General features: G+C 42.8%; 1 protein-coding gene across 1 annotated transcript; it reads right to left on the bottom strand.

The window, feature by feature from the left end:
• Positions 1–1,491: 1,491 nt before the first annotated feature.
• On the bottom strand, positions 1,492–14,167 carry MCM6 (minichromosome maintenance complex component 6). The gene is made up of 17 exons (XM_064718074.1): positions 13,998–14,167; positions 12,981–13,127; positions 12,304–12,414; positions 11,573–11,822; positions 10,743–10,908; positions 10,518–10,663; positions 9,453–9,603; positions 8,912–9,053; positions 8,498–8,639; positions 8,253–8,360; positions 7,538–7,693; positions 6,370–6,498; positions 5,329–5,490; positions 4,119–4,254; positions 3,691–3,858; positions 2,639–2,778; positions 1,492–2,027 (listed from the first exon to the last, which is right to left on the bottom strand). Exons 1-17 carry the CDS (start codon positions 14,108–14,110, stop codon positions 1,914–1,916), a joined length of 2,481 nt encoding a protein of 826 aa, XP_064574144.1. The 5' UTR covers positions 14,111–14,167; the 3' UTR covers positions 1,492–1,913.
• Positions 14,168–14,656: the final 489 nt, after the last annotated feature.

Genomic DNA, 14,656 nt, shown 5'->3' with positions numbered 1-14,656 from the left:
CATGCTGTAGGCTGGTACCTATTATAACCAATATAAAATCTCTGGCAGTGAACTGCATTCTCCTACAGAACTGAAGGAGCGAGAACAATTTTAAAGCAATTAAACAGAAAATTCACCATACCTATGGAATGTTGGTTCTATCTCAGAGTAAATTTCTTTTAAAAACCAAAATTTTGTCTAAAGCTTATCTTCAATCATCTAGGCAAGTTATTGCTGTCAAGCAATATTATTTTTAAGTTACAACTGAAGACATCCCTCAACATTTGCTGTCACTCAAACTTTATACAGGGATTGTAATTTGTGCACTTGGACTCTATTTGACTCCCAGATTATTTTTCATGACGTCCTAGAGAACTCATTAGAACATTGTGCTGAGTGCTCTGAACAAGTTCCCTCCACTCTGACGTCTGAATAGCAAGATAAAAATGAACTTTACAGCACCACCTGGTGCTTACTTTTCAGTAGAGCTGCATTAACTCAGAGAAAACACCTCTCAGCCTACAGAAAGTATTTTTTTCTGCTTCTTTCTCCTACATGAAGAGTATTTATTTTCAAACTAAGATTGAGAGGAGGGGAGGGGGAAACATAATGAAGGCCAAACATCTTCCTATTGTTATTTTGAAAGTAAAGGAGCAATATAGAATAACATGAAAGTATTGTTGCAGGTGGGTGCTATTTTTAATGAAATGTAGAATTTGCCAAAATGTGGTTTATGAAAGAAATGAGTGGAGAAGTTACTGCTGTAGTGCCCAGTGATGGGGTAGTGCTGATGACAAATATTTATTATTCCCTCTACTCCTTAAATAGAACTGTTATTTTGAATGACATGCTTAGTTAGACCAAGTGTAACTCTTGAAAGCTGGGAGAGACTAAGAAGAAAAGAATACTGTCTTACAAACCAGCTCCATTTCTGAGCCTCCCTCAGAAACAGTTATTTCACACTATTTCTAAATGAAATATGTAACTTTGATCTCTTTCATGCATTACAAATGTTTCTGAAGGGCTGGTATCCAGGAAACAAGACAAATATTCAGGTATTTGAAATTCTTAATAGATAATTTAATAATCCTGTAGTTTACAGTAAAAAAATTGAGAGTAGAAATTCAAGCAAAGTTTTCTTATAGAAAGATCTTCAAATAGATTTACAAATATAGTCTAAAAAACCCCTCACAAATGGTGGCAGGTTTTAATTCACTTACAAGTCAAGACACTCATCAAGGTAGGGGTTTCTGCCCTGCTGACTTAAAGCCTTGCTTTGGGCTTGGCTATTTGCTATTTTCTACTTGATATAAGCAACAGGAGCCTGCACATCTTTAGTCCATCCAAAAAGAAAGAGAAGCAATCAGTTTCTCATTGTCTATTACAGGAAGTTAAAAAAACTTCTTAAAAAAGAGCATCACTCATCCAGGAAATTTGGTCTTCCTTAAGACATTAAACATTTAGATCCCTAGTTTTTCAGCCTCGAATGACAGGCATAGAAAACAGCAATCTCACATGTGAGTAACAACAAACCCACCCCCAGACATTTAATGAGCTTTTATTTATGTTAATAAGAAAAACAGTAAAAACTTATAGCATAAAATGTCTACTACAGAAGAACAATGTAAAATCAATCTTATTTAAAATAGAAACATCTACATAGCTTGATGATGAAAATAGCTATTGGATGATTCTCCTCTGCATCCAGATGATGGCACTGAAATTCAGAGCTAACAGTGGAACTAATACATGTGTGGGATGTCTTTAAAAGCTTTCCAGGTGTGCTCAGTGTAAGTGAGAAATCCCACATTACTGAGCACACTCTGGCACAGGCAGAGGAATTTAAGCAATGAGCCACACAGCAAGCCCTGCAAGGAAAGAATGCATTTCCCAGCTTGTAACCAGGGAGCTCTACAATGGTTAGAGCTCAGCCCTCAGTCCTCCAGCAGATAGTTGGGGTTGACAACCAGGTATGGATCATCATCAAAAGTCTCCTCTTCTCTGGATCCTCTCAGTCCTGACTGGGACAGTTCGATCAGAATGTGGTCCTGCAACACACAAGAGCTGTGTTAAACAAGGACAGAGGGGTTTGTTTGTACTCTTTAGAAAGCATTTTTATATTGGTAGGACCTCTAAGGACCCTCTAAGAGATTCTTAAAAACAGCATTCAGGGGAAATCACTTCTATGTTGTATCCTTTCTGGGATCTTTCCAGCCTAATGCTTTCCACTGTAATGGTGTTGTATCTTTAAAAGTGAAAAGGAGTTTATTTTGTCATTCTTTTTCCTCCAAAATGCCCTCGTACCCCTCTGACTTTAGGCTATCCATTGAATCCAAGTGTTAATTGTATTTTTGTATCCTAATGTATAATGGCTGTAGAAAAACAAAATATCACACTTCTATAGTGACACAGTATAGCACTTGGAACTTTTACTTATACACATCTCTAATTTATTTCAGCGGGGTTTTTTTTTCCTGTAATTACTGTAGCAGGTGTTAAACAAAGAAGACATTTATACTGCATCAATCAATGGAAGAGCAAAACAGACTTCCCCAAACAGGAATGTATTCTATTAAAAAGGAAACATTTTAATATATAAGTTACAACCCTATACAAGTCAAAAAACCCTTTTTCACAACCCACACATCTCTATACATACATAATGTGTAAGTCGGTGAATGACTCTCTCTATGATCTTCTTTTTATTAATTAGTTCTTCTTCAGATTCGATTTCAGATTCAATTTCCTTTAGATACCAATTAATAAGTTCACTCCTCTTTAGTGCTGCATCGTCCTCTTCTGCAGAGAGAATAATCTGCATGAACACAGCAGCAGTAAACTACCACTCAAACCACAGGAGAAAAGGATTTACACATTAACATTCACAATGCTGAAGACAGAAACATACTTTTAACAATGTTTAGGAAAGGTCAGACTTAAGGGATTTTTTCTTAAAGCACCATATTTTGCACAGGAGGGTGCTGTGTCATGGTTTAAGTGGAGATAATTGAGAATGGAAGCTTTCAGTTCTATGCTTTCAAGTGGCTTCCAAATCCCATCAGCCTTCAGCTTCAAGAAAAACTAGTCACAAGGACTAACACACCTTTCATCTAAGTAAGGGCTAAAGAAAAAGCACTGTCACACAAAGCCAGGAGTCATCCTTCTTACATGCACTCAGCATCTGAACGGACACTTTGATCTCCACACCCTTCCAAAAGCTTTGTAGCTCTAGTGTCTGCCATGAGACAACTACTGCATTTCACTGCAGGAGCAGCCTCATGGCAACTGAAATATCTTAGCTTCTGAAGAACTAATCCAGCTACTTAAGACAGGCTGTGGTTGTTGGCATGCATTAAAGCTTTTGCTCCAGTTTTCACTGCTACAGGCTCTTCTAGCTTGCTTACACCATTGTGCACTACAAATCCTTTTGTGGCTCATTGCTACCATGAGCCTCTTCTGGCTCTCCTCTGCTGACATGCTGCTCAGCTCCATTGGTTTTGATAAATGACTACAGTAACAGAGCTAGAAACTCCAGGAAGTCCTGTTTCCATCACCAGATGTAGTACTGTCCTATGAGCATAGGTCTACACCTAACCTGACAAGTTTGTCGTCTCAACAGGAGTGAAAATCACATGTACAACAGCAAGAGGTGCAGTAACAATTGCCCCCTGAAGTCAGGGTCTGCCCTCTTTGCAATAAAGAAATTCTTACCTTCCTCTGCTTTCCTGAGGTGCAGCACCAGGAGATTAGAAATGCGTCGGTACTCAGAGAAGCCCAGCCTGAGAGAAGCTTTGGGTGCAGCATCCTTGCTCACATCCTCAGAATGGCCATTGATCCCATTCACAAGGCCATTGACCCCAGCTGGAGCTTCTGCCTCACCTGTTTGGACACATGCCCGTGTTTAAAGCTGTATCTAAAACATCTTTTAGCTATTTAATACTCTGAGCCACTGAAAAGCCTTTGCTGACCAACCACGTGAAGTGCTGAAAGAGGCTGAAGAAGCAAGAGAGTTAAGAGCAGGAGCCCAGATTTCTAGAGCTCATTAGATGAGCAACTGAAGAGAAGCACATGCTCAGTCAAGATAAGCTGTAAAGACTGGAAGGACTTTCCTCTTTGAAAAATTTCTCTAAGTAATTTACCATTGACTCCATCTTGGTCCTCTTGATCCTCCATTTGCTGGTCATCATCTTGGTCTAAATTGACATCAGGAGTCTCAACTCTAATGATGGACTTATTTAAAAGCCTGAAAGCTTCCTTCACATGTTTTGGGTGAACCTAAGGAAGATTTGAAAAAAACATATATTAAATAGGCACAGGGGTGCTTCTAGTTTGCAGACAGCTCCAGAGACTCATCTCTGACTCTGACAAAGGGATTTTCTACACATCTCAACTGATTAATCCTAAGCAGTAAATACTCTGCAAGTTAAATTATATCCCACTACAAGTACTCCGAGGTAATGCAGGGTTATGGAGGGAAAAGCAGCCTGATTAATCTTTCAGGATTTAGCAGTCATGTGGAGTTGGTAAAATTTTTACTAAGCCAAACACATTTGGGAGAAAGATCAGTGGAGGAAGAAACATGAAAGAAATGGGTCTGAACAGAGACAATATGAAAGAAAGAGAGATGTAATTAATGATACTCTCCTCCAGAACTGAAAAGCAAAAACTGGAAAAATCATCAGTAGCTGAGCCATAACCTAAAAGTTATTTGTTTCTTTATAAGCGGAATTTTATTTAAAAGAATCCAAAGAGTGCCCTCACATAACCACTGAGCAAGGTTCCATCCCTGCATGCGTCACATAGCCTCTAATCAACATTTCAAAAGGCCTGCTGGGTTTGAAAGCAAGGACTAGAGGGCAGTAATCACACTACAGTTAACAGCCAGAACAATGTGCTTTTCAGCAGTGGCTGATGTGAGCAGGAGCTCAGATCACACTACAGCTACTCTTGGGGAGGTCAGATACTTCAGTGAACTTTGGCTTTCAGTGAACTTTGGCTTCACATTGCAAATGGAAGAGAGACAAGAGATTACAAACTGTGAAAGATCAGGAAAGAAACTTCCAACAGCCCTGGTGACAGTAGTTGGTGACTGTCATGATTTGATGGGTAAGAGGCTGAGTGCTGACACAGCTGTGATACAAAAATCACGCAAACTCTCAGTTTGGACCAGCTGACAGTTTTACAAGTCATCCTTAAAAACAGTGTTTCTGGTATACAGACTCTGAGCATGACCACGACTCAAGCTCTTCTCCTCACCCACAGGACTACATCCAATGTGACAAACAGCAAATGCACAACTCCCAGCCAATTCCAGGACCATTTACCCAGACCTCCATCACTCCCTGGTACCTCATCACAGCAGTGCATGCGGGCCATGGCCTCAGAGAGGCGGATCATGCTCTCCAGCTGCCTCACTGTGATCCTCCAGGACGACTTGGCCACTCCGGAGCCATCGCGCTGCCGCAGCCGCTTGTACTGCTCCACTATGAAGTCCTCAGACTCCTTGGATATCTGTGTGCCATCAAACAGAGTGCCAGGAGTTCCAGTGGTCAGAGTATTCAAGCTTTTTCTTCTTGCATTAGATTGGCAGTGTACAGCCTTTGCTGCTGCTTTTATCTGAAATATTCTATGCTATACACATACTCTATGGAAGTATAATGGCAATCACATTATGTTGAAATTAGGTTGTAATAATGATTAAACCTATCAATGACAATGACATTACGGTAATACTTAGCTGCAATAATTATTTTACAGCAGATTTTTTAATAATTTCTTTCTTCTACTGACTTACAGCAGATTTTTTAATGATTTCTTTCTTCTACTGACTTGTTTCCAGACATAATTCATGTCTGTCCCTACTAGACTGTTCTGTTTAGACTTATGAAAAATCCAACACACAGCCCTTCCAAGCTGCTACTTGGATAGACTCCAAAAAAAAAAAAAATTGGTAGTTAGACCAGTTTCCCATGTTCTTTTACCAAAAAGCAAAGAAAGACAGGCACAATAGCCTTTTAAAATAAAGACACACAAACTGATTAAGTACTAAGTCAATAAAGTACAAAAAAATCTGCAGCAGCCATGTTGAATAACCCATACCTGTGAAGTAAGAGAAGGCCATGAAGTCATCCCTCAATTGTTCTGGACAAAGCTAAGGACTGCCATGGACTATAACAGTCTCAGCTGGGCTTTCTGGTGTTTAGGAGCACCAGGTTCCAAAACACACTCTGTTTCTAGGTAATAACCTGAGTTTATGGCTCCTTCCTTGAGAAAACACTACTACACCAAGTGTCTTGGTGTTTGCTGGAGAAAAACCTACTGCAGAGTGATTGTTCCTTTGGACCTCCTCAGACAGAACAACTGTTCCACAGTTTAACAAATTAAAATTACCTTTGGTTTAAACTGTCTTGCAAACAGTAGATATCTTCTGATATCATCCAAGGAATAGACACGGTCAACAGACTCCTCCACTCTGGAGTGCAGATCCACGATGCGCCGGGCAATGGCGTAATCTATCACCTGGGACACGGGGGCTGCGTCAGCATCACATGCACAGCACCAGCCAAAGAGCAAAACAACACTGCTATTCTTCCTTCCCATTCCCCCTGTTTAGCAGTGATCCTCATGGCACAGCTACCCTTTGCAGTAGCCAAACTCTCTGCCAGGAGGTCCAGGAGAATGCCCTGGGGGTTTTAATACAAGGAAACACAGCAGAGGAGGGATAAAAGGCAGTTTTAGGATTTATAACCTCTTCTGGGAACTCTCCTGGGTTACAAGTTAGCCAGAGACAGGCAGAAAGCAGCACTTTGCAGCGTGGGAACTTCCTTCCTTTTCAGCTTGCTCTGTCTCTCTCACCAGTCCATTCTCAATTAGATAATCACTCTGAGCAGAACAGTGGCTGAACCAACATTAATCTCTGGATCTCATGCATTCCCAAGGCAAATACCACATAGACAGGTGGCAGCAGTCTCAGCCCTAGTGACCAGCCATTTGTAAAAATGACTAATGGTGTTAAGTCTGCAGGTCAAACCATTACAGGATGAAAAGGCAGTATCCTTGTATTCAGCAGAGTATGTTCAAATTTGTACTGCCAGCTTTTAGCTGCACAGTCAGAGCAGAAAAGCAGGAGCAAGACACTCTCATGAGATTTGCTTCAGTCAAAATTGCAGAGGGCCACCAAGATGGTCAGAGGGCAGGAGAACATGAGGTATGAGAGGCTAGAAGAGCAAGGTCTGTTCAGCTTGAAAGGAAAGCAACTGCTTTACTGGCCAGCATAGATGTGATGAAGCCAAACAGTCCTTGGATAAGAGGCAACCCATATGAACTGAACCATGAGAAATTCTGATTAGATATAAAAGTTATTCTTTTTTGAACACATGAGAGTTGTCACACATTGCAGGGGCCTGGAGAGACTGCAGAATCTCCATCCTTGGAGGTACCCAAAAGTCACCAGGTCAAGTCTTGGCAAACTGTTCTCAATGATCTGAGTGCAAGGTTAGATTAGACACCTCCAGAGATCTTTTCAGACACAAACTAGTCTACAATTCCTTAAAATTACCTCATTACACTCATCCACGAGGATGAAGAAGAGATCAAAGCGGGACATGATGGGAGCTGACAGGTTGATATTTTGTTTCAGTGACTTGGATCTGTCATAGCGGCCACCAACTGGGTTTGCTGCAGCCAAAATGGAGGTCCTGGCATTCAGAGTAGCCTGACAGTGGGAAAAAATAAATTTTAAAAAATCTCTATGTGTGACCACTTCCTGAAGCAACTCATGGCAACCCAAATTAGCATAACACCTTTAGGCTGGAGTACAATGCAGGTATTACAACAATCACCCCTCAAAAGCACCCAAACTCCACCAACTCTCTAACCGGGTCTCTGCCCCGAGAAACAGTTTTGATAGTCAATATTGAAACATTGCTAGAATCCTCCCAATAATACTGAAACAAGCCCTTAAAATTCCTTTTCACAAAATCCTGTTTTTCTACAAACACAGACCATTCTGTAACCTTTTCTGGGGCTACTTTGAGATTAGGCTTTTCCCATTTTCTGTTTCCTGTCCACTACTATCTCTTTTTAACTCTCAGTAACGTTTCTGGCCTTCTTTGGGTATGTGCCACAAAAACTTTGCAACAAGTGATCTCTGTCTTGCCACAATGAGGCAGCTGCAGAGGTGACATGAAGATTTGGCAGGTGAAGCCACATCAGTACACATAACAAACAGTCAGGTGATGCTACAGACTACACAGAGGAGTAGTGCAAGCTACCTTCACTCCAGCTTTAGTAATGGATATTGTCTGCTGTTCCATGGCCTCATGAATGGCTACTTGATCCCGCACCTCCATCTTGTCAAATTCATCAATGCAACAAACACCCTGCAGCAGAAAAATGAAAATAAGCGACCCAGAATCAATCACTTACGAAAAAAGCATCACTAAAACAATTCAGGGCTCTCTGTCATCAATCAAACTCATTTTAGGGATGCAGGAACCTGTCCCCTTCCAAGACTCACGTTATCTGCCAGCATCAGTGCTCCAGCCTCAATGACAAATTCGTGGGACTCCTCATCCTTCACCACAGCCGCCGTCAGACCCGCAGCGCTGGAGGCTTTGCCACTGGTGTACACAGCACGGGGACTGAACTCATCCACGTGCCTGTGGGAAAGAGGAATAAAATCTCCAGTATTTCATCTATCTCTGATATTTTTAAATGTGCAATTAATCTGTACTTTTAATAGTCAACATCCTTTGAAAATATTTGGAAATTTCTATGTTGAGTGTGTTTTAGCCCTGGTTAAATACTTCACTCACATCCACACAATCTCTGAGAAATATTTTCAAATATTTTACTTCCCTTTCCTACAATTAACACAGAAAAAGGTACAGTGCACATTGGACAATAGTTAAAGGCTGGGTCTTAATCTTACTTTAGGAACTGACTCTTGGCTGTGCTTGGATCACCAACAACACAGACATTGATGTCCCCACGCAATGAAGTGCCCTCTGAAGTGGTCTTGGGAACTCCTCCAAAGAGCATCAGCAGGACCCCGCGTTTTACTTCATCATTACCTGCCCCAGAAAAGACATTAAACTAAACATCCAAAAAAAACCACCACAATTTTCATATTTAAAAAAAAGCTTCATACCACTAACATTTTAGAGCATTTGGACACTTCTGCTCAGAATTCACCTATTTGCTAAGCATCCACTAAAACCTGTAGGGATCAGTAGCAGAACACCTGACATCAAACCCTTAATGATTAAACACTAACAGGTCTTAATGATTAAACACTACAAATACTCAAAAAATAGATTTTCCTCTTCTAGCAGAACCAGTGCTGAGGGGGAAAGTCTGTGGTAGCTGGCACAGGGCTTTCAACCTTTCCCAAAAACTACAGAGACTGCAAAAGGAATCAGTATTTACACAAGTGAAATCTTCCCTCTCCAAGGCCACAAATGGATTCTTACCATGGATAGTAGGGAAGAGGCTGGTGCACAGATTATGGTAAAGATTCTTATCTTGGCTCATTTCAAAAACCTTTTCCCACTCTTTCACAGACATTTGGTTTTTAATGCTTTCTGCAGTCTGTTCTTCATCTCTGAGCTCTTTTCCACCAAACTAAAAGAAGGAAATAAAACAGCATTAAAAGTAGTAACACAGTCACTAATGAATGTGAGCAGTGCAGACAGGTCAAAAAACTTGCTCTGAAATCTAGATGGGGGAATACATTCTGAAAAGCTGCCCTTAGGCTGAGTAACCTCATTACCTTATACCTTTAAAAACCAATATCCAATTTCCTAGCAGGCAAAATCAATGGTGTAACTTTAGTTAGTGAGAAAATCCCAACTGAGTTGCTTGTACAGAGATTAAAAAAAGAGTAAAACCAATATGACTTCCTTTGACTAAAACTGCCTTTGTAAGCATTCTTACATTAACTGGAACTTTCAATTGTCTTTGTAAACATTCTTACATTAAATGAAACTTGATGCTCTGAAATGGGGGCCAGAAACTTCCAGTCCCAGAACATACTAGATGCTCTTTCTATCCTATGTGATGGTGATGCAGTTAGAAGAATGACAGATTACAGTACCACACCATGCCAAAACCCAGATGAAGTTAGTATTAATCACATTGCAGTAACATCCCAAGATGTCACTTGATAAACCAGAGGGAACAAAAAGGATCCCTGTCTTTCCTGTGACAAAATGCAGCAATAGGATTTCCTGGAAGAAAAGGAAATGCTGCAGAAATGGATGAAAGCTGAATGGAAATACATGTGCCAGTTAGCTGTTTAGAACAAACTGTAACATAGGCAAATAATCATTTCTGTGAAAAATGCTACGAACAACAAAGACAAGAAAATAACCTTGCTATGTAGATTCAATGAGAATATAAAGACAGTCAGGCCAACACAGAAAGGTGGCACACACACACTCTTAAAGCTTTACCCATTCCTGCTCCCTAATTTGAGGGAAAACCATACAGAACAGAAATCACCAACACCATTCAATCTCCTGTGTGTGCAGACTCACCCGTGGGTTTGTGGGTGCCACATAACAAGCCAGAAAGACGAGTTTGTAGGAGAGCTCCCGGACGCCGAGGGCGCGCAGCCCCCGGATGCCTTCGGTTTCGTAGCCCTCTGTCCCCGTCACCCGCGAGCCGGTTTCTGCACGCAACCCTGCCAGGGAAACGGGAGTCAGGACAGCGGCTCCCAGCACGGGAAGGACACCCCATGGAGGCCGTGAGCAGCAGCAAACCTGGTGTGGCGAGCTGGGACACGTCAGGCACGACGATCAGTGAGCCGGTGAAGTCACATTTGTCACCGGCCTGGGCGGATTCCACGGCCTCTGCACGCAGGATCACCTCCAGGCTGCGCGGGATGCTGCCGCGCGGCAGCTCCCCCTGCGTCTCCTGGATGCGCACCTGGCACGAGAGAAACTTCAACACTGAGCACCTCACCAGGGCTGAGACTGCTCCCAAAGCTACACTGCTGGCACGTGTGCTGAACAGCATCTGACTGCTGCTATCCATGTCAATCCCTCTCACACTGCAACACACAATCAAAAATCCTCTCACTAATCAGCATCTAAGGAGCCTTGGAGCAGCTTAGAGGACGCACAAGGGCCACAGAGACAATTCTGAAAGGTAACCTGAAAATTTCAGTTAATGTGGCTGACATAAAATACAGTTGTGGGATGTGAAGTGCTGAGCATTTATGAGAGTAAAACAACCTGTAAGAGCAAGACACTGCAGATACCCATAAGCACCTCTTTTCATACTTGTATAAAGCACCTACACCTGGTGTGCTGGCAACATGAGACTAACTCTGGCTTGAATATGTGAGGTTTCAGTGGCTTACTTAGACAATAAATGACACACAAAAAACTAATAATTTCTTGTTCTTAAACTTAAGTCTTCCAGAGATAGGAAGAAACCTTTTGCATAAATTGCAGTGCCTTTTCCTTAGGTTTTTTCTTGACATTGACAGAACAATTACCCATCTTCAATGCATAGAAGTACAAATAACACCTTCCAATTACCACAGGAACATTACTGGATGTCATCACCCCCCAACATCACCCTGTACCTTTTGGAAATCAACAAATCTTGATTTGTTTGTGTCCAGCAGGAATCTCCTTCTGTTGGCACAGACTGGGTTTCTGCAGATGTTTGGCTGGGTGTATTTGAACTGCTGCTCCACATCTTTGATCACTGTCTGGCAGTCGAGGCACAGGAAGGTTCCACTGACCAGCTCGGGATGGACGGGGTGGGTACGAACCACCTGCCCACTGATGCGCAGCAGGGAGCCAATCTTTGCTGAAGTCAGTTCTCGAATTCTGTTTAAAGCAGAAATTCACAAGGATTAAATGACTGAGTTGACAATTTTAGGCCCACGGTGCTAAGATACAATACAGTGTCACTCTGACTAAACAACTGCTGTAAGAAACAAAAGAAACAAACTTACTACAATATATTTTCATTTTATGATTTTATGTAAACTTTTAGATTAATACTAAAGGTCAAACGAATGCAAAAGTTAAATCACTGGTACTTCAAAAGCATCACACGCTAAATTTTCTTTTAACTAGAGAGGTTACACTTGTTTGTGAAACATGATGAATTTAAGTATCTGAGTGTGATTTACAAATGAAAAACTGTGTCAAAAAATGTCCTGCACAAGATCAGGAAACTTTGTTACAACTGTATAGGCCAACTGCACACTTCACACTACATAACCAAAACATTTTCAGCATGCTTTGACACATTGTGCCCTGGTAGTGAAACAGCACAAGTTTCTGGAATTAAGAATCATCTTACTTGTGTCTGGTAGGCAGGTCCTGGAATGCAACATAAAAATCCTTGTTTGCAGGAACATTTCCGTGGTCTCTGGCAAAAGCCTTTGTTGCTCGACACAGGTATGGATAAACCCTGAAATATGGGAAAAAAGTTCAAATGTTAGAGAAGCTATCAAAATGCCTTCTCTGCTTTAGATTACATTAAAGACTTGTAACAGATTTCCAGGTTCTGACTTTTAATCCTATGTTGTTTAACCCAAAAAAACCACTCTAAATATGCTAACTGTGAGATGACTACATAATAATGTTATTTATGCTATTGTTTGAAAATAGACTTTTCAAAGTCTCATTTTATGACACTTTTATCCTTATGTTAAGAAATATATCTTCAAAATCAGTGACCAACTCAATAAAATATCATCAGAGCATGAAATTTTAGAGTTAATTCTGTATTCTCATACTGACCACCTACTTCTTTACCACAATAAATGCAATTATCTGGTTAACTCATGGTTTCCAGAGAGGAATCCACTGAGAAATGTTTTAGCCAGTTAAAAAATAAAGTCTTAACTATTAGAGTTTTCAGGATGCAGAAAGAAGATAAGCCTCTTATTTTTTTACATAAAAGCAAGACATTATGGGCCTGAGACTCCAGCAGAGCTCAGCTTCACCTGAAAAAAAAACCACTCTACATTTTACCTGTAAAATTCCTCCTGAATAGTGGTAGAGAGCTGCTGATTGAACTGCTCCAAATCCGCAAAGCTGACGATCAGCGTGTTCCGCTCCGGCCGGATCAGCTCCTCAGCATCTCGCAGGTACTTGACCTCCCCATCGCTGTTCTGGAACCTGAAAGTGATTCAGGAAAACGTTTCACAGTCACACACCGGGCAGCAACTCAATACTTCTGAGTTCAGGAGAAAAGACAGAGGAAAGGATCACTCACATTCAGCATCCCACAGTCCCTTGCAAAGCCCTTTTCCAACAGAATTTCTTTTTCTACCCCCTTGCTACATCTGGTCTATTCACACCCTAGCACAGATACACCAGATTTACTTTCATACAGCAGTAGAGTTGTCCCAGGACCAGAAAAAAATTATCTAAGGTTTAATAATGACTCTGCGCCAGCAAACACGGTTTTGTTTTCAAATCCGGGTGATGTTAATGGTTTCCTTATTTGATGCGGATGGGCCTCTCAGGAAGCAAAACACAGGGAGCCAGATGTATTAATGTCTAACACACAGGCCATGGAACGCGTTCTTACAGCAGCTGTGACAAAACTTTGTTAAAATGGACCAAATGCACCTTAAAAAAAAAATCACATAATTATAGAACGGTTTGGTTTTTAAGAAGGGATTTTAAGATCATCTCGTTTCAATCCCCTGCCATGGCAGGGACACCTTCCACTAGACAAGGATGCCCAAAGCCACATTCAACCTCAGACACTTCCAGGACATCCCAGATTCTCTGGGCAGCGTTTCGGCGGAAACTCTCCGAGAAGGGTTTTGCCTGCCAAGAGAGAACCGGGCTGCCTTCCTACAGGTTCCTCCAGGCAGGCCTGGGACCACAGCCGAGCTTTTCCAGCGGAACGCCAAGGGCAGGGGGCACCAGGCCCTGACAGGATCTCGCCAAATGGCGGCCCCTCCGTGAGGCGCTGCCGGCCCGCCACCCGCTGCCGACCCCGTCCGCGCGCCGCCAGGCCCGGCCCCCGGCACTCACTCCTCTAGGAAGTCCAAGAACAACTTCTGGCACTTCTCGGCCACCTCATCGCGGACCTGCTGGTGCTGCGGCGCCGCGCCCGCGCCCCCCACGGCCGCCACTGCCAGATCCATCCCGATCGCTGCCGCTGCCCCAGCCCGACCCCACAGCAGTTCGCGCCACGCCGCGTACCACGTGGGCCGCGCGCCCGCCGCGCCGGCCAATCGGCAGCCGCTGCGCCGCAGAGCCCCGCCCGCCGCGGCCGTTTTCGCGCCAAAGCCGAGGGGCGGGCAGGGCCGAGGGCGGGCTCTGAGGAGGCGGCCGGGGCAGTGACCGCCACCAGCCCCGCCCCGAGCTGCGCCGTCAGGGACAGAGAACGGGGCCGGTCCTGGGCTTGTCAGCGACCCGCTCAATGCTGCGGACCGCTAGAGCTGTGCCAGAGCAGCACAAAATTTCCCACTGAGAAACAGAGCATAGAATGCTAAGAGGTTGTAAGGGACCTTAAAGATCATCTTGTCGCAACCCACCTTCCACTCGACCGTGGAGTTCAGGGCCTTATATCCAACCTGGTCTTGAACCCTGTCAGGGATAGGGAATCCACAACCCCCCTGAGCAACCTGTTCCACTGTCTCACCATGCTCACAATGAAGAATTTCTTCCTAGTATCACACTTTCCCAAT

Source organism: Zonotrichia leucophrys, chromosome 7 (assembly GCF_028769735.1).
Source record: "Zonotrichia leucophrys gambelii isolate GWCS_2022_RI chromosome 7, RI_Zleu_2.0, whole genome shotgun sequence".
Lineage (NCBI taxonomy): Eukaryota > Metazoa > Chordata > Aves > Passeriformes > Passerellidae > Zonotrichia > Zonotrichia leucophrys.
The sequence above is the reverse complement of the archived record's forward strand: the minus strand, read 5'-3'. Positions and strand labels throughout refer to the sequence as shown.